This window comes from Synchiropus splendidus, chromosome 6, assembly GCF_027744825.2.
Source record: "Synchiropus splendidus isolate RoL2022-P1 chromosome 6, RoL_Sspl_1.0, whole genome shotgun sequence".
In the NCBI taxonomy this organism is placed as follows: Eukaryota; Metazoa; Chordata; class Actinopteri; order Syngnathiformes; family Callionymidae; genus Synchiropus; species Synchiropus splendidus.
In genome coordinates this window covers 613,347-637,189 of record NC_071339.1, presented here as the reverse complement: position 1 = coordinate 637,189, position 23,843 = coordinate 613,347, and the positions used below count along the sequence as shown (strand labels likewise).

Below are 23,843 nucleotides of genomic sequence, written 5' to 3'. Positions count from 1 at the left end.
GTGACCAAGAACTGGATGAAGACTCGGCCATCTGCCAGACTCTAGCTTCTCCAGCGCAGAGCGAAGCACCAGGGAGCGTTTCACCAGGGGACGCCTGAGTTGAGCAGGGCGCACTGAAAAGTCTCCGTCTCACCTCATTATAGACGCTGTCATTCTTCTCAAAGTCGCCCGTCTTCCGAGGCAGGACGTGGACATGGACATGCTGCAGGCAAACAAACAAGAGAAGGGAAGGGTTTAGAAGCGGACGAGCACTTCCTCAGCAGGGAGCACTTTGACAGACTGGGCTGCCAGGAAGCGTTGTCACTTCATTCACGGCATGTTGCACCAGCCACAACTCGCCTTTGGCCAAGCCTGCCACCTGCAGGCCGTAGAGAGGCCCCATTGTCACTCTTGGCAGGGTTCAGGACCGACTTTCTGGGGGCCCGGCCTCGAGTCTGCTGTGGCGCTAGCAAGGCCCCGCCCCTCCCACCAAACACAGCCATTGGCCTGAGAGCAGCCTTGAACCAAGCTCATGCTGGGAACTTCCTGTCAGAGGGCACCGACTCTCATGTGGCACCGGACCCAACCATGTGAGTCAGACGCTCCGTGTCATCGTCCCTGGGCCAAACAACGCCACACGCTAGCCTCACTTTCTCTCAGGTGAAATCATTACAGACATTGTTTTCACTTTAAGGGCCAATGAAAAGCCTCTGGTTTCGTCGATTTCAGCCTGTAAAGATCCACACATCAGCCGTGCTGCGGTATACGCTGCAGGGCTCAGGCCGGCTCACAGTCCGGGAATTACGGTACATGAAAAGATTTGCCCACCACTATATTGGGAGGAAAAGCACCTTTCACTTCAGTCCACATGGTGCCGAATGAGAGTCTGAGGGACGTCCAGCGTCTGTCGGGAGTCACAGCGCACTTTGCCGAAGAGGTCCGCTGCGACCATGTTGCGGCCGGCTGCACCACAGACAGCCAGGTGTTATTTCCGAGTCCCTGCCTCCGCCCCAGGTGAGTGAGTGTGTGTTTTACATTCCTCTTTCATGAGGGCGCAGTGATGTGCAGGGAGGCAGGGATCATAAACGCCACAAACAAGATAACGTGTTCGGAGGCGTCTGCTCTTTTAGCCGGCGTTTCCTAGTTAATGAGCTCATTTGCATCATATCTGCATTATTACATTTGCCTTCCTCCAGGAGAGCCTCTGAAGCGCCGATGAAAAAAAGCAAAGTTCTTTATCAGGGGCCTGTGGCTGCCGGACGGCGCCGAGCTGAGGGCGGCCATATTGAAATGACCCGCTCCCCTCCCACTGTTGCTGCCTTGTTGACTCAGTACACTCAAAACCAACTGAAACACCAGTACAAGTCACTGCTTTCACTCTTCTTCTTCTTCTTCATCTTTGTCTTCTTCTCCATCTTCTTTGTCTTCTTCTTCTTCTTCTTCTTTCTCTTTGGGCTTCTCCCTTCAGAGGTGGATCCTCCTCCTCCATCTCCCCCTGTCCTCTGCCTCCTCTTCTCTCAAACCTCATGTCCTCCTTCACCACCTCCATCATGTGGCCTTCCTCTCCACCTTCTGCCTGACACTTCCAACCTCCTCCTCCTTCTTCTTCTTTTCTTCTGTTCCACTGGTCTAGACTCAGTAGTTTCAGAGTTTGGTTTTGGTGCGGCCTTGACTCCGGAGCTGAACCACGAGTGACGTTGCATTCAATGTCATTGGAGGAAACTGGACATTTGAAACGTGACCACAGACTCACACAGCGTGGCATCATTGACTTCTTTTATATGGAGTTTGATGGCAAGTTGCAGCTTAAACAGCGTGTAGGTTGGAGCAGTGTGTTGTCTCTGCTCTTCTTCTCCCACATCCACATGTGCAGGTGTTTTTACAGCGTCACAACATCCCTGTTGCCTGTGAATACCACACCTCACACTGCGCTTCTGAGCGCTGTCAGTCTTGATTCAGCTCCACCCACAGAGCAAGGACACGCCCCCAACACCGTTTCTGTGCCATCTGTTTTGAACAAGAAAAAAAAAATCTGTAACATGTAACCTGCACATGTAATCTGAAAAAAAACTTTCGAATTTGTAAATACAATTTGAAACTGAAAAAAAAAATTGTATATTCAAACCTTAATAACAGGGCATCAAAACATCATTTTTTCCAGAATGAAATTTTTTTTTAATTTAGATTTTTTCTTGATGATTATTCCATTAGTTTTTCTGTATTCAAATCTGGATGGCAGAGATTTCCCTCCATACAAGCGCGCACCCTGCGCCAGTCCTTCTTCCCCAACACTGCCAAACGTTTTCACTGTCATTACACAGAAATTATGCTTCATCATATTCACGTGAAAGAGATTCAATCCCGTCCTCATTCCAGCTCCGACAGGAGATTCTCCTGCAGGTTTGTTCCGCATGATCTGCATATTCTTCCATCCAGTCTATAGGTGAGGATGCGCCTGACAAACGGCTGTCAGCGCCACCATCTTTCCATCGGCCAAAAACGCACTCCACGTCCACATATATCATGGAGCTTGACTCTTGCTCAGTGGCAGCCGCTGCTTCATTGCTGAGGAGAGCAGCAGCCTGACGGACGGACGGGTGCAACATCTGCATGGTCACGGAACTGTGAGGTCGGAGAGCTCCTTTGTGCTCAGTGGCCTGATCTTATTTCACTGAAGGAATCATCACTTCCACTGGTGGATGCTACTGCTGAGTGGCATCTATGTTGGGCGAGCACTTCTGCCGGGTCACATGACCAAGGACGACCCCGGGGCAGGCGGCGATCTGACTTCCTGGCACTGGAGTTCACTGGTGAAGGGAGCTGGCTTCACCACAGCTGAGCAGCGCCGTACATCCAGGTGCTTCATGCTGACATGACACCTGACCTGGCAGCGCTGCCACTTCCTCTGATGCGCTGTTTAGCCCCACCCCCTCCTCCTGGTCCTGGAGCTGGAGACACGTCTCAGGCGGGACGGGAGCCTCCTGAACACACCATCGATGTGACACAGTCTGCCACATGGAAGCCTGACCAAAGACTCCAGACTTGACATGGACTCGTGACCAAAGACTCCAGACTTGACATGGACTCCTGACCAAAGACTCCAGACTTGACATGGACTCCTGACCAAAGACTCCAGACTTGACATAGACTCGTGACCAAAGACTCCAGACTTGACATGGACTCCTGACCAAAGACTCCAGACTTGACCTGGACTCGTGACCAAAGACTCCAGACTTGACATGGACTCCTGACCAAAGACTCCAGACTTGACCTGGACTCCTGACCAAAGACTCCAGACTTGGCCTGGACTCGTGACCAAAGACTCCAGACTTGACCTGGACTCCTGACCAAAGACTCCAGACTTGACATGGACTCCTGACCAAAGACAGCAGACGTGACCTGGAGTCCTGACCAAAGACAGCAGACGTGACCTGGAGTCCTGACCAGACTCCAGACTTGAGCTCTACGTGGGCAGCGCACCCATGCGTGAAGACGTTTTCACCAGTCCAGGTGTTTGTGAGTGAGTGATATCTTTAAGAGTGTAGCGTGTGGTGCAGCTTGGCTCCGAGGTGCTGTCGGGACCCGTGGACCATCAAGGACCGCAGCGTTGCCCTGGCAGGTCTGACTGAGCGCAGGCTGCAGCGCCACCACGCCGCTCAGTCCCTGGCACCCTGCTCAGCTAACTGCTGCCAAAAAGCGACTCCATCATTCATGAAGAGTCCGCTGAATAATTCAGGAGTTTAGCGGCACAAATGAGAAAGGGTGATGACTGAACGGTGAATAAGTGTAGCAGAGGCCGGCCTCATGACATATTTAGCAGCAGTGAATGATTCAGCGCTCACCTTCACAGTTTGTCCAGCTTCAGGTCCGTCCTGGTGGGAACACACACACAGGCATCATTAGTGCTTCCCATCAATATTGGAGGGACACGTTCACGTCAGATGGAGATCTTCTCAGTCTGGACACACTTCCACTGAATCACAAGCTGAGGAACAAAAATGAAATCCCAAAAGAGGCAGAATTCACTGTCTATTTGTAGCTTATCTTGTGTTTTGAGAGCACAGCGTGGAGGGCCACTCGCAGGACAAAGGACTGACAGTTTGGATCATGACCTGGAGAATAGACTCTGACTCCATGGTCATTTCTTCACCTGATGGTTTCTCCAGCAGCATCTAGGAACTGTGTCCAGACTGCTCCATAGTTCAACTGTTCAGAGACATGAGACACAGCAGACAGACAGACAGACAGACGGCTCCATTGAAGCCCTAAATAAAGCTGGCAGAGCAGCCTGTCAGACACCAGCGGCTTCTACCAGAGACCTGAAACATTGAGTTGCTCATCTCTGCACTGCAGACTTCACTCTTCTATTGATGCTGGAGACCAACTCCACTCCTGAGTTCCATCATCCAACAGAGAGACTCTAGTGTCCAACACATGGAGGAGGAGGAACGTGGGTTCATCCTGACCATTGTCGCTGAAGTGACAACATTCATGACATGATGGTCCATGTCGTCCGTCACTAGTGTGAAGCAAAGTTTAGCAGTTTAGACAGCTTAGATTCAAGAGCCCACTCTTCATTGGGAGCTCCACTGTTGGACCCTGGCGGAGGGCTGCAGCTGTTTTCTTTATTATCATTATTGACTTCTTTTATTCATTTTAAAACCCCAACTAAACTGCAGTCATGAAATGAAGTCTGTTAGAAAACATGAGCACGAGACCTGCAGTCCACCTGGTCGGTGTCAGGCTTCATTCATGTGCGCACCTCAGAGGCAGCGAGTCTCAGCCTGAGCGTCAAGACTCGTCCACAGCAGCAGGGACAGCTGGGACTGAGCTGAGGTGACTGCAGACCAGCAACGCTCTGCTGAGTCGGCCGGTCCCTCTTGGATAGTGCTCCCTCAAATCGATCGGCACCTTTATTTTGGCAAGCAAGAACCTGTACCAGGTGAGAGGCGCATCGATTTTCAGAGCAGCGCTGCTTTAATCCTTGGTTTCAGCAGCGACTAATGCAAAGCTGGAGTCATGGCGACTTCAGATTGTGAGTCTTGATGGATTCAAGCCAGGACGTGCTGTGTGCCATCTCTGCCCGCGACACTGACTTCCAATCCTCCTCACCGTGGCCTGTCTCAAAGCCGTTGATAGCAGACTGGATGGTCAGTGGTGGAGCAGTCGACCTCTCTGTTGGTCGTTTGCCCACAGCAGGCGGGACGAAACACTGGCTGTGCAGGAGGTGGGAAGCGCTGGAGCAGGGTCTCCTGAGCAGGGAATGGAGGGAGCCCACTTCCTTCAGCAGACAACGCAACACGATTGGAAGCGCAGCCTGTGCCGTTCCTGAAGAAGAGGACCGTCCTCGCTCTGCTCTCCAAATGGTTGGAGTGTTTGAGACCACGTCACCGGCCGGAGACGTCCTGAGCTCTCAGATGGAGCCGCGGGCCACGGGTCAGGATCAAGCCGACAAATGAAGCGTCTCACTCCGCGGCTTCACCATGGCGCCAGGCCAAAGCTGTGTTGCAGTAAAACAGCAGCCCTCACCTTCTGTGTCCCGGCATCAGGTTTAAGGAAGAGGTCCTCATAACATCCGGCGCTCACGTCGCCACCTGAAGCACCTTTATTTATTTATTCACTCTGCAGAGCTAATATCCTTTGTGCCGTCTCTCTCTCACACACACACACACACGGCGTGAACGATGAGTGAGATAACACAGGACTCGCATCTCTCCGACCGGGCTTTCATGTGCTGGCTGGATCCCAGCAGCTGTCACAGCTAATCTTCTCTCATCACGTCTCATCACCTCCACAGTGGAAGAAAACCCTATCCAGGTGAAGATTATTTTTTGCTGCTTTGCATTTCTGTCCTCTTGCTGCTAACCTGTGAAACAATTTTCCCAGACCGAGGCGGGGCAGGGGCGAGGTGCCACCGCCACATTAGCATATATATCAGCAGTGATGCTGAGGACGTTGAGCTGCAGCAGAGCGCAAGCTGCCTTCACTCTCGCTTTGTTACTCTGAGACCTGAAACATGGGAACCACCCCAACCCACATACTGCAAGACTTGGAACACAGATCCTCCTCCTCCATCTCCCCCTGTCCTCTGCTTCCTCTTCTCTCAAACCTCATGTCCTCCTTCACCACCTCCATCATGTGGCCTTCCTCCCCACCTTCTGCCTGCCAGTTCCAACATCTCAACATCTTCATCTACCAATGTTCTGGCTCTCTCTCTCTCCTCTGTGCATGTCCAAACCATCTCCATCCAGCCTCTCTGACTTGGTCTCCTAAACACCTGAGCACATGTGCTGTCCCTCTGATCCTCTCATCATCCTGCTCTCACTCCCAGAGAGAAGCTCAGCATCTTCAGCACTGCTGCCTCCAGCTCGGCCTCCTGTGCTTGCTGCTTGACACGAGGCAAACATGATGAAACTCTCGGCCCCCCGACACTCAGTTTGGACACACAACTTTGGCTTGTACTGTGCACACATGGCAGATCCAGCCCTGCATCATCTCACTCCACGGAGGCAAAGTAGATCCCTCTCTCCCAAACTATCTCTGATGCATCTGTGATGGATCGTCTGAAGCAAAGCAACAGAAACAGAGATGTGCTGGACAGGGGGAATGTCTTCTCTTACCTGGATGGCTATGGTCAGGGAGGAGGCCTTGAAGTGCTTCTCCACCAGGTTGGCGACTCTCTGAGCGGTGCTGAAGAGATCGGCCACCTCTTCGGGTCGCAGCTGTCCGAAGCGCTCCACGGCTCTGAGTGGACACACCAGCACGTCTGACAGACCTCTGTTAAGGACTTGGCTTGAAGGCAACGTAGACAGAACAGGACACATCTGAGTGGCGTGTGGAACACGCAGGCGTGTCACAGTCAGCCAAGTCTGACCCGCTGAAGCAGGAACACGTGGCATCTCAGCTCACTGCTTGCCCCCATGTTCCCAAACCTGAGAGGACTAGAACTCGCTTGAACGTTGGACACAGGAGCTGCTCTGCTGAGAAGCAAGTCTGCTGATGCTCAACAGCAGAGGGAGCGGCTGGATCCACTCCCGCACAGAGGGGTGGACTTGGTGACTTGTGATGCCAACTGACGGTCCTGAGACTGGGCGTGTGACGGCCCATACGTCTATCTCCAAATAAGTTCCTAACTTCCCCGACGACTCTGAAGCTCAGCAGAAGCTGCAGAAACGCTGAAGCCCTTGAGCTAAAGTGCTCTTTTTTCTCCCTTCTCTCCATGGACTTTCGCTCCTCTTGGCAAACTCTGACAACATGCCGCGGCAGTTTCCATGAAAGACTCAGAAGGAGCCTCTCGCGGAGCCACTGCAGGGAGCATCTTGCTTCAGCAGGGTTCACAGCTCAGACACAATGCTGGGAGGGGAACAACTGAAGTGCTCCTACTGTAACTAAGTCACAGAGCCCTAACACCTCACCTGGCAGAGGGCGAGGAGCATTCAGCTCAACACTCTGGAGGAGAGGGTTCAACCTGCCATGGATAACTGAGGGCTCGACACCAGGCTCAGTCTTTTCTGATGTTTTTTTACCCTTCAATATGGCGTGTTGGAACAGGACTGAAATGGCTCACACAAACAGTCAGTCATAAAAAGATGCTGTATTTAAAAACAAAACATTTTGCCCAGCAGCCACCATCGGGGTCGGCGGCGTCCTCCGGTCCGGTCACTGGCTCCATGGTCGGGAGACTGTGGGCGTCAGAAGTCTGGGCCTCTGTGTTCCGGCTGCTGCCCCAGTGACGGAGGGCAGGGCTCTGTTGCAGGCAGGCTGGCTTCAACCCTCCCGACCATTGTCTGCGCCGCACAGTGGAGGCCATAAATACGCCACTGGCTGGGCCCGTATCCTTCCTTTCCCAGTGACGAGCTGCTCCAGTCAGAATGTTTCCATCGTGAGGCCAATCCATCTGCTCACATGCCATTATTATCTGCCGCCACACTTCTTTGACTGCCCTCAAGTGACTGACTCCCAGGGTCCTGAGGCATGTAATAAGAACAAGGCGCCCCAGATTGCTTTTACATTGCAAATGCAATCATTTCCTGTGAAAACATCTGCCCCAGCCGCACCCTCGCTCCACATTAACATCTCATTTCTCACCCGGTGGGAAGCACATTCTCTGACCCTTCCAGGAGCTCATTTCTTCCACTTCTGACACCTCATGCTAATTTGACTCCCTGCCATGGAGTGGGATCTTCACACCGAGAACATGGGGGCAGCAGGTTGTCACACCATCACGGGTAGCCCACCAGTGGAAGTCAGGCCTGTCAATAGATGAACATTTGAATCGCGATCCGTTGAGATGAACAGTTGGCTGGGCAGGTGGTCATAAAGCTATGTCAGAATGGTGTCGACACCTCCAACATCAAAACCAATAGATGTCTTCAGAACACGCCGGGGCATCGAAAAGAGAGACGTATTCCATGGAGGAGAAAAAGAGCTAAAAGTTGAGCTCTGTTTTGAAACAACTTCCTCCTGATAAGACGAGAGTCAGAGAGAAAGTGGTGGCTCCAACCGGGGCCTCTCTTCTGTGCTCCTGCCTCTCGCCCCCTCACATGCATCAAAATGACCGCTCCAAACCCCAGATGGTCAAAACAAAGAAATCCATCACTGCCGCTGCAACAATTGGCTTTTTTTCTGGCTGATCACAGCCGCCTGAAAGTGGCCCCCATCATCCCGACCTGACGGATGTTCCCACGCGCTTCAGCCACAGAGCCACTGCAGCTTTCATCGACAGAGGCAGGTTTCTCCGACTGCGTTTGAGCAGGAGCGCAGGGGAAACGTGAAGCACCTGACGCAGTCGCAAAGTCAATCCACGGCTGAGGATAAAATGAATGGTCAGTGGGGATCCCACCCACCAGGAACGTGCTTCGGAATGAAGCGCTGTCAACAAAACAAAATAAAATAAAATAAAACAACAAAGGCTCTTCACAAATTCAACAGTCTAACTTTTTTCTTCTGTGAAAGATTGCACGAGTGAAGGCTTCATGACACAGTCGTGAAGGGCAGATGAGGCTTCATGACACAGTCGTGAAGGGCAGATGAGGCTTCATGACACAGTCGCGAAGGGCAGATGAGGCTTCATGACACAGTCGCGAATGGCAGATGAGGCTTCATGACACAGTCGCGAATGGCAGATGAGGCTTCATGACACAGTCGCGAAGGGCAGATGAGGCTTCATGACACAGTCGCGAAGGGCAGATGAGGCTTCATGACACAGTCGCGAATGGCAGATGAGGCCTCATGACACAGTCGTGAAGGGCAGATGAGGCTTCATGACGCAGTCGTGAAGGGCAGATGAGGCTTCATGACGCAGTCGTGAAGGGCAGATGAGGCTTCATGACACAGTCGCGAATGGCAGATGAGGCCTCATGACACAGTCGTGAAGGGCAGATGAGGCTTCATGACGCAGATCCAGAAGAGCGTCTCTGCTCACGGTAGACTGTTACTCCGTCCCAACAAGGCAAATGACTCAGAGTCTTGACTGAGAAGTGAAGGACACAGGCAGCTGAGCCACTGGCGTCTGCTGCCCTCAAATCTAATTCCGCCGTCGTGATCAATCTGGCTAAAGTGACAGTTCCGCAGCCACAATGTGGCCGCTGGGATGAAGGAAAGCAGTTTAGCGTGAGAGGGCTCCTCGCCATCTCCGAGATCCACAGCAGAGAAAAGCCTCACCTCAGGCGCGGTGTCCAGGGATGTGGCTGCATCCTTTGTTCAGGACTGACAAATGACCCGCGTGGAGCTCAGACCAGAGCTGGAAGGAAGAGAGGACGGAGGGAGGGAGGAAACTGGAGCGACTCTGCAACTGTACAGCTGAGATGTGAGAGGAAGATACAGCTGAGACTGGCACTGTATCTATCAGCTTGTAACCATAAACCATGAAGGAACACGAGGCTGGGTGTATACAGAGAGCAGAGGTCACAGTGGTCACACGGTCAGGCGATTCACTGATGTTCGGCTGGACGACGAGCCTCTGAACATCGATGATACAAAACAGTCTGCACAAAGACATGGCAGAAAATGTCTTTGTTTCCCGTGTGTCCAGAAAGAGGCGGCAAAATAGCTCATGCTTCATTGATGTGTGGACTGACTTGAAATCACTGTTTGGATGGGATCACTTCTCTTTTGCATGATGTGACTGGAGTTTCCAGACAAATCCTCGGCTTCTCTGCCTGAACTCGCTTCATAACAACAACGGTTCTTTCTCTCTTCACATGTATTTTGTGGTGCGTTTAGTTGTTCAGAGCCACCTTTTAAAGCCCAGAGCCAACGTTGACAGTCCATGAGCATCAATACAGTTTGGAAGTCAGACAGGTCAGGTTAGCCGTTAGCTCTGTTAGCTCTGCGCCGCAGACAGTCTTTGGCCTGGTGGCGGCTCCCTCCCTCCCTCCCTCCCTCCATGGTTCTGTGGTGAAGGTGTGTGGTCCAGTTAGAGGCGCATCAGCTTTAGAAACAGCTGGAAGTTGTTGAAGCACGTGAGCGGCTTCTTGGCTGTGAGTGTGTGGGAAGAGGAGCGCGGCGCACCACAGCAGCGCTGCTTTGACTGAGGGAGGGATCAGCATCAGCATCAACACACTCTACAGTAGAGTGGAGAGAAAGAATGGCAGCCAGTCCATGGGATCATCTCCTCACCTTGGTTGCTCCTCAACACCTTCTCACTGTCATGACTGTCATGGCGTCATATCGCCGCCTCTGTCTCTGGACACATGAGGTGACGCTGGATCTCTGACTGGCAGAAGATACTTGAGGCTCTGCAGTAAAACTAGAGTGCAGCGTCTCACAGCCTCAAGGCTCAGACTGTTAAAAATACAATCCCCTGGTCGGCTGTCAATCGTAACCACAGGCTTCCTTCAGTAGCAAGTGTCTCGGGCTGAGCTTACTTCCCTGTCAGCCAGGATCAGTGGGTCTGAAGGCTTCACGGCCGATCCTCAACTGAAGCTAGAGCAGCGGCCCCGCAGTGACGTCTGCTGTGCAGAGAGAGAGAGGCCGAGCAAGTTGAGATCCAGGGCTCATGAGCACAGCTCCCCCTGCAGGATGGACCAGGTTCCAGCCTCCCCAGGATCCTGCCGCCTACAGCAGGAAGATGAGGGCTGCGCCCTGGTGTCAACCATTGACAACACTCCCTCATCTCTGGACACTGGTCAGATACATTGGCTGAACCCCCAAATGCAGCATAAAGAAGACACAAAACACAAGTGAACTATCTGTTCAAATCCCAGTCACATCAACGGTGTCCACACAACGGCTGAGCTGCAGTTACTCTGGAACTCTCACCGAGTTTGTTGAGTTGTGTTTGTGCCAATGTTCCCTCTGATGTGTCACGAGTCTGAGCAAACACAGCAGCTCTCTGAGCCTCACCTGCACCTCTGTCAGCCACCTGTCACTGTCGCTGTGGCGACGGATGTACTAGTTTATCACTGTGTTGAAAAGATATTTTTAGAGATTAGTTACCTTTTGCATAATTCACATTGGAACATGTGTGGAAAAAAAACAATCGTCCAACACCACGAGTTAACTGAGTCCAGTCAGTGAAGTCACATGACAGCACTGAGGTGTGCGCTGGACGTCAAAGAACTTGAAGCAACTTTGACAAACATGGCTCCTTTCTCACACGGATGGATGAGGCTCCTGAATCCGTCTGTGGTGAGAGTGACTTTTGTCTTCTGTGAGTGAGCGCTCCTCATGGAACAGTGAGCTCCAGTGAAGAAGGAACAGGTTTCTTCTCCACTGACTCCACACTTCATCTCCTCAGCTGACTAGCGTCTCCTCTCTGTGGTCTGAAACCCAACCATCCTCTCTCCTCTGCGTGACTCCGCCCCCCAACATTTGGAGCCAGCACCAGACACTTGAAGAGAAAGCAGCTCCTCAACATCAGCCAGCTCCAGTAGCTCCCTTCAGATGGCAGCTCTTCCAGTTGCTCTTCCTTCCACGCTGTGGATGTAGCGCCGTCACTGGGCGCACGCTGGTCTGAAGGAAAGGAAGGAAACGCACGGTGGAACAGCGCTTCATCTGATTGCTCTGATGTCACCAGGCTCCATGTCTGGACCACGAGAAGCTGGAACTGTGGTGATTTATATTCCGTTCAGGATGGATTTTTGTTGCGCAGCGTAGATGTTTCTGTGCTCAGAACGTATCAGCTGTGCACAATTACACATGCGCGCAGCAAGATGGGGTGACCTCTTTTTTTATTATTATTTTGTGTTTCCACTCGTTCTATTGGCGGATGTTTTGCGCTGATTTGAAGGTAAAAGTATGGCGACAGTTTTGCCTGCGTGGCGCAGCGTGGACTGGCACAGAGCTTGAACTGTGGTCGAAAGGCAAAGGTGGTTTTCAGAGAAGTAAGAAAGCACCGAGGCAACACTTGAGCAGAGAGTGGATCAGAGATCAATGTGATGCAGGTGTGGTTGGCTGTGGTCCAGTGGAGGACAGCGGTGACAGTGACTGGGCCGCCTGGATCATCCGAGGGAAAACGGAGGAGGTCTGGAGCAAACAAATGGGTTTTCCATGCACGCAGTTGAGATGAGGCGCATCATGAGGCTGATATGAGAGCCATCGCTCTCCTTGGCCGACACAGATCTGAAGCCGGCTCTGGCACTTCTCGCTTCCATCGACTGCTCTGGATGTGTTTTTAAGCGCAGGCTCCCACAGAGAAAACTCTGCGGATGGAAATTGGCAGCTTTGTCTCAGGCGATCGATGGCATCAGGGCTGAATCTGATATGATTAAACAGAGAAGTGGGGGATAGAAGAGTGCGAGCAGGAGGGATCGATAGCTGCGGCACAGGCTTCGCCGGCGTCTGTTGAGCTTCAAGAGAAGAGCATCGCACCTCTCTGGCTTCCCCTCTCAGCACTGGGAGCGTCTCAGGGTTCATGCAGTCAGAAAGTCAGGGGCCCCAGAGACGGGACTTGTCGAAGCAATAATCACCATCAGGGAGCAGTCTGACATCCCTCAACGTGCTTCCCTCGTCCATCATCCAACTCTTCAGCAGGCTGGTGGGAATGGGGCTTTACTTCCAGGTGACTCCAGGTGCAGGTGTGGATCGCGTGTTGCAGAGTGCAAGCCACTGAAACACACGGCTCTGTGATGCGCTTTACATAGCAATGTGACACGTTGTTGAACGTAGAGTGAATGGAGCGCCACCCCATGGCTGACCCTGACCCCGCCCTAGGTCTTTTGTCACGCTGCGACCGGCGCTGAAGGCAACTGTCCCAATGTCAATGTACGACACAGTGGGAGGGAGGGTGGTTGCCATGGGACGGAGCGGTGGGTTTCAGTCACGGTGACAGGAGCCATCTTAGGGCTGTTTTGATGCGCCCCCTGCTGGGCAGCCTCAGGCCATGTCCCTGTTTTCCTCCTCAGCTGGGGGCGCTCTGCACACAATGGCTGGTTTGTGACCCATGAAGCAGGTCTCAAGGAAGTGGTCATCAGCCACCTATTCACCACCATGGCCTTGACCTCCTTATCTCTCTGTCACTTCTCAGCTCTACGAGTCGTCCTCCCCTCAGAACTGAACTGATGATGGAGCTGAACACGGCTGGAATAGAATGTGTGTTTCACAGCCAAAACTAAACATGAGAGTCTTGTCATGTTGGTCTTACAAGGAAATCTCTCATGTTGGTGTGGAGTCGCGCTGGACACCTTGTCTCCAGCATCTAGTAAGCTCACCCCCCGCTGAGAGTTTCCTGAGACCAGGTGCAGGTCTCCAGCTGGGATCAAGTCCACGGCCAAACCCTGACTCACTTGTGTTCACACCTCGGACTTCTGAGGCCAGAGAGCTTCGTCTGGAGACAGAGTCCACAGTTTGTTGGCGCCCACAGATGTTCTCAAACGTTCTTTACTCCAGTGACAGACCTGTGCGTCAACATGCAGCACTGAAGGCTGCCTCAGCGTCAGGACAGGCAAAGTCGTTACATGACACCCAGGGAGGGAGGAGGGCTCGAGAGCGACGACTGACCACTCGAACAAATGCCCAGGAAAAAAGACATGTACTGAATGAGCAGCTTGCAACAGACACTGCCACAGAAATCGACACAAAATACCCTCAACAACGCTTTAACTTGACCAATGACAAACAACAGCACTTATTCAAACCCCGTCATCAGATTCCCGAAGAGAGACCATGTTGCTGAAGCCTGCTGAGACAGCTGGAACACCTCAGGTTCACTTGAACAGAGACAAACAACGAGCGATCAATAAAGGAGCCGCCGCCGCCGCCTTCACCTGGCGGCAGCTGTGTGTTTATTGCCGCAGACGTGACGCCGCGCTCCACTGTGCAAAACAAGGGGTTGGGATTTATGCCTCTGCTGGGCTCGGCCCCGCAGCACTCGCGTCTTCATGGTCCTCCACAGCGCAGACTTCCAAGGTCAGGCAGCGGCACGCAAGGAAGACTGTGGCGGTGGCGCAGGAGGAGGAGGAGCCCTGTGACCCGGGACACGCCCCTTCACAACAGCTCAAGAACGTTATCAAACAAAGGACGTTTCATGTCTTCTATTCCACTTGAAGCTGTTTTCATACGACCTAAACAATGGACAAAGGGGTTTTGGGGATTCACTGGTCTCCTGATCCCAAAACGTGTTTAGCTAAAGCTTCCTTTTTTCTTGTAACCAGCTTGTAAACAATGTTAAACAAGTCGTGGATTTATTGATTGTGAGTTGATGGATGCTCCTGTTAGTGTTTTGCCAAGGTGTACACGCAACAATTCCACCTCCTGCCAGTTGTCCAGACACCTCTGACAGAACACATTTGTGACGGTCAAACGCCGGCGTTTCAGTCGGGACCATCAGTTCGCTCAGGCCAAACTCTCGCCTGCGATGTCATTCAGATTGGTTGGTAGCGTTGTGTTGTGACAGTCGAAAGACTTGGTTATTTGAAAGTGTCTGAACGAGGCCTGGACTCAGCTGAAGGAGGACGATCTACTCGAGTCACGTCCTCGTGTGACCGTGACGTCTCTTTACTGCCGACAGGAAGCAGCGCAGCGCAGGTGCAGGTGGCGGTGGCGCTGCCAGTCCGTGCGTGGGGCCGGGAGCCGAACTGGTGTGGCAGGCTCTAATGTGGATGGATCTCCGTGGCAGCGTCTGAGCGCTGACCAAAATGCCTCATCTTTCATGGTGAAGGAGATTTATAGATCGTCCCCTCAGCAATTTTGCCGCACATCCACAGAGCCCTCAATCACTCGCTGAGCAGCCGACTCCAGATGGGCTGAAAAAACAAAGCGCCGGCGTCATTTCTCACAAGTGCCATCTCCGTGACAAACGATTGCTTAAGGTGTGCTATCGAGGAGGAAGCGCTCCTCCTCTGTTGCGGAGGCTGGAAACTGCTGCTCCTCCGACCGGCTTCAGCCAAGGCCCTGAGCCGAGTCGCCGCTCGCCTCCGCCGCAGGGTCTCGCCTCCGCCGCAGGGTCTCGCCCAGTGACGCAGCCTGCTGCTGAGGACTCCTGTTTCCTCCCACGCTCCGGTGTGCTGGTCGCCAACGTGGCACGACACGCGAGCAGCTCTGAGCGAGGTGGATATTTGACACTCTCATGAAGCCAGTGCTGCGTTTGAGCAGCTAACACATCCCATGTGAGTCGTGTCTAAGTTAGGCGTTATAGGAACCACGTTGGCTTTTGTAGAAACGCCAACAATCGTGGCTGCAGTCCAATATTCTCATTATTCTTCCTTTTGAGCAATATAGCAGTGGCGTGCGAGCGATGTGGAGGCTGGAAAACACGTCCAAAACCAAACATCTTCAGAAGGCGCTGGCGTCGACCAGCTGGTGGGAAAAGAGGCCGAAGCCTCACTTTCAAAGTCATGAGTCACGTTTGAAGGAGGTCACTCCTACCTGTAACTAAGTGACTGACTTGCACGCAACGTCAGCGGAGCACAGCGCCACCCTCTGGCCAAACTGTTTGAAAAACAGCAACATTCCAGTCCCAGGAGTTTAGACAACGACAAACGGTGATCACGAGGAAACGTGAAGACAGTTGACACCGAGGAGGAGTCGCCGCAGCAGAGCGAGGACCACGACGTCAGGTTTATTGCTGTGGTCGGTGGGGATCCCAGCAACTGGGAAAGTGCTTTGGAAAATGTCACACAATAAATAAAATCACACTAACACATGATATATATTGATGATATATTCAGTGCCAGAAGACATGGAAGCTGGAAACCTCAGCCTCTTGTCAGGGACACGACGTGTTTAGAGCCGGCGTGGGGGCAAGGCCTCCAGCAGGAAGGAGAGAGACATCAGACCAACCACAGCTCCCCTCTGAACAGAGAGCCAGAGCCACACTGCAGGTATGTTGTGCTCCTATGTTCTTACTGTGTCACTACACTCTGTCTTAAAGTTGTGGGATCTGAACCTCAAGGTGACAAACTGCCTGCTGGAAGAAAATACATTAAAAAGAGGCAGAAATAACAGTTCAGTCTGACTCTGCTCCAGAGGCTCTGGAGGCAGTGGAGACATCACATGTCAAGGTCAGTAGATGAGAGGAGAGTCAACTGAAGGTCCTCTCATGGAAACCATTGTTCAAGATTCCTCTCGTCCTGAGATCTGGAAGACACAGCAGAAGAAGAGAGCTGCTTCACCGCGTCCTGGAAGCCGCTGGGACTCATCCCTCCATCGAGGGGTCAAACGTCAAGCAGGCAGTGAAGAGTGTGAGTCGACAACAGCTCCGTTCTTCACTGAGCAGCAAAGTTTGGCAAGTGCCTTGTTCCAGTCAGGTTCTCCAGGGAGCTGCACAGCAATCATGTACCGTGAGGGAGAAAACACAGAGGCTTGAACTGGAATGGCCTCTGGATTGTTGTTGAGCATCCTCCGGCGAGGTGGGACACCAATTCCCCGACGTGCCGGGACTCACCGAAGCCTCATCATGACTTCTCAGGAACAATAGAGTCCCCCAGCTGCGACACGCAACATCTCCAACTCAGCTGGGAGCCCAAACTTTTTTAACAAGTGCTTTTCATTCTCCTGCCTCTGACCTCCTCTGACAGCGCCGAGGGTAACGTCATACTGGGGGTGTGGCAGCAAAACGGTGGTTAAACATGATCTGAACTTTCTCATGCACGGCAAGGCTGCGGCAGTCAGTGGGTCAAAGGTCAAAGAGACTGCCGCAGAGACGGATGAGGTCAGGAATGTGAAGCCAAGCACTGAAGCTGATGGATTTAATGATAGTGGGGAGACTTGAACCGGTTCATTACGATTCATTCACTACAACAAAAATGTTCCATTTCATGTCATTTAATTCTGACACAAATATTCTCCAGACACTAAAAGAGCTTCAGTTGAACTCAGGTGATATAAAGACTTGAATAGAGCCACCATGGTGGTTTATTGTGCTGTTGTCAAACTGATGCAGAATCAACAATATTCTGCTGTTTAAATGTCTGTGTGGCTCCATCATTGGATTCAGTCATGTACCACATTCATTCACGTTGGAAAATGTGGCAGATATTCTGATACCATTCAACTGCTTGATTGACTGAGATGAATCAAGCAGTTAACTGGACTCATTTCTATAGTGCTCAGCTTTTTTCCTGAGTCAGCAGAAATCTGGGGCTATATTTTCACGGATTTAGCAAATATTTGTGACTTTGGACACACTACACTTTAATGTTACGTCCCATTGTTTCATCTCTGGTAAAACCAAATGCTCAAAATCTAAATATTAAAGCTAAATCTAAATCTTACACCTAAATATTAAATCTAAATCGAAATATGAAATCTCTGTTTCAAGGATTTAGATGCCCATTTCTGCGCGGTGACCATGTCCGCATGCACCTATCAGTAAACGTCAGTTGGACCACAGGAGGCAGTGAGCGGGTGGTTCAGCTGGGAAGGACCTGCGGCCACGCGAGCTCATCGATGCTAATGCTAGTAGCGCTAGCTCCGTTCCGCTGAAAGCTGTCGTGCAGTCGAGGCTCCACGGGACACCTCCGATGAGCAGGTCAGGACGGGACGCACCGTCATGTCCGGTGACTGACACGTTTGGGTCAGGACTTCCATTCAGGTTACTGCTGCAGGAGACAGTGTTCCACGCCAGTAGCACTTCACCTGCCACCTCCTGCTGCTGCAGTTGAAACTAAGAACAGTGCTGAGTCACGTCATGTTCTTAGTGTCAAATCCAAAACAAGACAAAGCTACAGAACCAACCGATGTCTGAAGTGCAGTCAAGAGCTGCTGGTGAAGAGTGAAAACGACCTCATGTGTTCATCTTCCTTCAAAAGAGGGCGAGTCTTGCTCGGGCCTCCTGCGCGCTGCAGCCAGCTCTGACTCAGACTCTTCACAGACTCCATTAGAGGAGAAGAAAGAGGGCAGTTGTGAAGACAGCAGGTGGACCGGAGAGTGGCTGAAGCGTTCCTCGCCATGGCGAGGTGGAGACACAGCAGCACGGCCACGGACGCCTGGCACCTCCCCTGCCAGCCGCGGCAACGCGCTTTCCAGTCACAGATCCAGAGGTCCGCTGCTGGCAGACTGAACATATCAGAAATGGAAGTATCACAATGGTTCCAAAATACATCCAGCCGCCAGGACGCCCCTCAGAAGGGATGACGCCGATGGTGGAGCGTCAGTACTCTGCCTTGTGTCTCAGAGTTGAATTGAATGAACCACGGAGTCGTGACGCTGTGAAGCTCCACCACACTTGAGCTGCAACACACACACGTAGCACAAACAACATGTGTTTACATTTCTCACCCTGAACAGGTTTGACTTCACGATGGATTCCAGTGACTGACTTCACGGCATGCCATGGAGCAGGACACACACACACACACGCCCAGCTCCTCAGCAGCGACAGCTGAGCTGAAGCCAAGTGGCTTCGAGTGACGGCACACCCCAACAATGAGAGCAACACCAAACGCTCAGCAAAACAGAAGACACACAGAGACGGATGGGCTGAATTTCATCCCGAATAAGCAGGTTGCACTTGGCAGGAGCCGTCACCAAGAGAGAGGCCTGAGGTTTCCTCAGGGGCTCCAGAGAGTGAGGCCGCTCCTCGCTCCTCTGTCACAGTCACCGGTCCACCCACCCACCCACCCACCCATCGCTGGCTGCTGCTCAGGTATGGCAGCCAAACTCAGGTGCTGAGATCATCTCATGAAAAGCATCCTCCCTTTCTCCATGCCTCTCCTGCTGCTGCTGCCGCCGTAGAACACAGGAGGTAAATAAACCCGCCAGGAGCCACAAGCCAGTGCATATGGAAACCCTGGGCGCAGAGAGAAATAAGCACTTTTCTAGCACTTTTTTCCCCCTCCGTCTCTCTCAGATGTGTTTGCAAAACAGCCTCGGGCAGCAAATGATCCGCGCGGCGGCGGCTGTGTGTGAGGGAAATAATGAGAAATAACAATGGTTCAGATAAGGGCTGCAAGTGTTAAAACCAGTTGATACACGCTGCTGGAGCCATAACTGCAGCGCTGATAGAATCTCCACACTTTTCTTGTTGTATCATCCACAGCGTCGACCATGAAGGGAAAATAAATGAATTGCAGGGAGGGGTGCTTCTCTTACTTCAGAAGGACTCGGAGGCTTGTGCTGAAAACACAGCGGCGCTGGTGCCGTGGCGGCCGGACCGCTGGGGTCCGGTGCATCAGCGTGATGGTCAGAAGAGAGAGAGAGAGGCACATGACGCCTCGGGCGTGAAGCCTTCTCTACATCAGGACCTGGTCTGAGGTGGCGTCAGACCAGGTCCCACATGCTCCACGCACCTGCTCCGCACCGTGGAGCCAAGACTCCGCCTCTGCTCATTGGTCACACACCAGCTGAGGCAGACGGCCCGGGGAAACCCGCCACTCACTGGGACGGAATCAGGAAACTTGACCAGCAATGAAGAAACATTAAGTGGAACTAGAAACTGCTGTTGATGAAGAAGCAGCTGGTGAATGCACCGTGCGCCACTGTGAAGCACATGCTGTCAGTGGAGGTCTGCTGCTACGTTTGAAGCTTTCTACGGCGTCTCTAGCTGAAAAGAAGCTCGGGCCCCGGCGTCTGTGGCTGCAGTCTGAGCAGGCTGTGACCTTTCCCCTACTCTGCAGCTCCGTCGCCACAGCATCGCCCCCCTCCCTCCCACACACACAGCAGATCTGCTGACTCACTGTGCTTCAGAGCCAGTGAACTACTCCCCGAACAAACCACCCTTTTTTTCTCCTCGGCTCCACTCGAACCAGCTGAATTGCTTCACTCTAACTTTTCCAATTTTGCCAAATCTCTGCTTCTTTGAGGCCGATTTGTGGGCCAACGATACGACTTGGCTCCGATCCGTTTACTAGGGCGACAGAGGACGAGTGCGGCTGCGTTTAGAGCTTTGCGCCAACTCTCTAATCCCTCTGCGAGCCGTTGAATTAGAGGCTCTTTTTTTGCTTCTGCTCCCATTCATTTTCAATGGGCCGAAATTTTCTACAAATCCTGGAATTTCTTGGGAATGCTGGCTCCTGGGTCCAAGAAAACTATAGCACACCATTCCCAGTAGGTCCCCACGTTTCGTCTGTATGGCGAAAGCTCTGGGAGGAGTAGTGAACAGGGGGATAAAGACAACGGCTGAGGCGAGGAACAATATCATGACGTGCATTCAGGAATGAAAAACAAGAAGTGGGCTGAAGTGGAAGGTGAAGACACCAAGGCCAGCGGGCTGGGAGCCGGCACTGCTGCAGAGGTGCGAGTCATCAGACTGACACTTGTGTCGCTGAGGTGACTTCAACACTTCAACACACACATCATACGTATCTCTACAATTATCATGTTCTGCCATAAACGCCGCGGCCTGCGTCAGACTGATCTGCGTGGCTGTCGTGCCAGAAGGAAGCTTCCTCTGAAGATGGTGCAGAAGAGAGCCTGCGAGCTGAAGAGCAGCAGAGTCAGGACATGGACGACTGGAGCGTCCTGGCGGCTGAGCCACGGATGCCAACGCGCACAGTGACGCTGTGCTGAAGCAGAGCAGGAGCCCTGCCTTGGGAAACTGTTCCCGTCGTCCTGCTGCATGGGTGCCACCGACGCTGACATGATATGAAGCCGCTGACAGGGGCCACTTCACTTGACACCCAGCTCACTGCCGGCTACAGTAATTGAGACCTTGGTGTCTGCCACCGTCTTCCAGCAGCCAGAGACATGACAGTTCCACAGAAGAGGCTGAATTGATTCCATTCTGCTGCCTGTGCTCACAAAGTGGCTTGAAAGAGGAAGAGTCTGTGATGTGCGGCAGCAGTCTTGAGAGCTAGTACGGCCAAGGTGACTCAGAGCGGAGTCAGGTGACCAGGCTGCTCCTCCCAAAGACAGAGAATAATCGAGTCCTGCCGTTGATAAAAGGACGGAGGTGTCACCACACATGTGGACAGATATTCATGGATTCACTTTTGACTATCTGCACCTCTGCTGTGTCAGCAAAGGTCCAGGCCACGTTGGAGGCTGCAGCCAAACTAGAGTCACGCGAGAAGAGGCCAGCGGATCCAGCATCAGCTGAAGCCTGAGGAGCAAATGCTCCGCTCCAGTGTTTGGTGCTGGTTATCACCTGTCGCCACTCGGCTACATGTGGAGGAGCCTCCGTGAGGCGAGTCCGTTCTTCAGCCCACTGCTTCAGTTCGGCAGTCAACCAGAGGTGGAAGGGCCACATTAGAAACAGTCATTAGAAACAGTCACTGTTGTGAGGGGCCACCATCAAACCACAGACAGCGATGACGACACAACATGACGGTAAAACATCCAAGACATATACCTCAGTAACAAGCACAAATGGACCTCAGAAGATGACATGTACGTAAGGATATTGACAAGTGTGAATGTGGCATGAAACCTATTGAAATGTTTCCTTTCATACGAACTTCATTTGAATAGAGATCAACATAACTATGGACAAGATGTTCAAGATAAAAAGGCAATTTATTTGCAAAATATATTTTCAATACTCCATCACTGTATTTTGTGGAACAAATGTGTGTGGTGTAGTTTGCCCCGTCGTTCAAGACAAGAAACACCAGCGGCTGTCATGTGATCAGGCTCGGCTCGCGAGGCCAATGGTTTGGTTTAAATCCTCCGGCTCCAGATGCAGGAGAGAAGGTTAAATATTCAGGGGGTGAAGAGCGGGTGGAGCTCCCTCAGGCCAAATCCTTGGCTCTGGTTTCTAACCTGAGCTGTCAGGGTGAAATGCTTCCGTTCCATGAACGCACTTCCAACACTTTGTTGAATGAAATAAATCCCTCGGTGGCTTGGTGTGGACCCAGTCACTGGCCCAGTGTGAGAAGCAGGAGCGAGTCTGCTGAAGGCCACCTTCACCTTCACTCTTCCACTCACAATCCACGAGTCAGGAACGCGACTGACGTATCGACTGAGGTCCACAGAGTGAGGGGACGACGTCCGCTTCCTCTCCCATCCAGCTGAGCACATCCTCAGTGAAGGACATAGAGAAATACATATGGGGAGAAACCACTGGCCACGTAACAAAGACCACACCAAATCTGTTCTCTCTGCTTCTGTTTCCACCTGTGGGGAGACTTGTCGTGTGGTGACGTGAGGAACATCGAGCGTGCAGATGCGTTCCAGGGCCAGCAGCAGGTTTTCTTTCTCCTATGCTGCGACCATGGCTGCGAGGACCTGCTGCCATGTTTCTATCATCAGCCCGAGCTACGCTAGTTCTGCACCTTGTCCTGTTGTCTCTGGAAACCGGCAGCTAACATGATGAGAGCCAGACGTTTCCCTCCTCTCTTCACTGCCAGGCTTCATGTGAACACAGAACAGAGCAAACGCAGTGGCTCGGCGTCCGCTGGTTCACCAGGACTCCGCTTTTCCAATCCTGACCTCCGACTACTCGGCACATATTTCCCCTGGAGTGACACTGACCAAATGAGTTTCCCTGGCCTCGGTGCCCTGCTGCCTGCCGTCAGCCTCCACTGCTAATCAAAGTGACCTTCACTGCCATCGCCCAGGAAACTTCTCATCTGCTCCTGTTCCTCAGAGGCGTCTGAGCCACTGAACCAAGGGCGGGTTCAAGGAGCCGTCCATTGTCTGGAAGTGGGACAGACAAACCAGCGCAGAGCCGGGTGTGGATGTTGAGGCGGGAGACCGGGCACTCGCTGGAGACCGGGCACTCGCTGCAGACCGGGCACTCGCTGGAGACCGGGCACTCGCTGGAGACCGGGCACTCGCTGCAGACCGGGCACTCGCTGGAGACCGGGCACTCGCTGCAGACCGGGCACTCGCTGCAGACCGGGCACTCGCTGCAGACCGGGCACTCGCTGGAGACCGGGCACTCGCTGGAGACCGGGCACTCGCTGGAGGCCGGGCACTCGCTGCAGACCGGGCACTCGCTGGAGACCGGGCACTCGCTGCAGACCGGGCACTCGCTGCAGACCGGGCACTCGCTGGAGACCGGGCACTCGCTGCAGACCGGGCACTCGCTGGAGACCGGGCACTCGCTGGAGACCGGGCACTCACTGGAGACCGGGCACTCACTGGAGACCGGGCACTCGCTGGAGACCGGGCACTCGCTGGAGACCGGGCACTCGCTGCAGACCGGGCACTCGCTGGAGACCGGGCACTCGCTGCAGACCGGGCACTCGCTGCAGACCGGGCACTCGCTGGAGACCGGGCACTCGCTGGAGACCGGGCACTCGCTGCAGACCGGGCACTCGCTGGAGACCGGGCACTCGCTGCAGACCGGGCACTCGCTGGAGACCGGGCACTCGCTGCAGACCGGGCACTCGCTGGAGACCGGGCACTCGCTGGAGACCGGGCACTCACTGGAGACCGGGCACTCACTGGAGACCGGGCACTCACTGGAGACCGGGCACTCGCTGCAGACCGGGCACTCGCTGCAGACCGGGCACTCGCTGCAGACCGGGCACTCGCTGGAGACTGGGCACTCGCTGGAGACCGGGCACTCGCTGCAGACCGGGCACTCGCTGCGCTCTGAC

The 23,843-nt window shown here is 53.1% G+C and overlaps 1 protein-coding gene across 4 annotated transcripts in view; it reads right to left on the bottom strand.

The window, feature by feature from the left end:
* fhit (fragile histidine triad diadenosine triphosphatase) overlaps positions 1-23,843 on the bottom strand; it is a 133,522-nt gene that overhangs the window by 55,564 nt on the left and 54,115 nt on the right. For 3 of the 4 annotated variants that reach the window (XM_053867541.1, XM_053867542.1, XM_053867543.1), the window contains exons 4-6: positions 6,600-6,745; positions 3,822-3,851; positions 134-202 (exon numbers count right to left, since the gene is read on the bottom strand). In XM_053867541.1, the coding sequence (XP_053723516.1) occupies positions 134-202; positions 3,822-3,851; positions 6,600-6,745 (245 nt within the window). The remainder of the gene's footprint in view (positions 1-133; positions 203-3,821; positions 3,852-6,599; positions 6,746-23,843) is intronic. The other variant, XM_053867544.1, reaches the window with a different exon arrangement.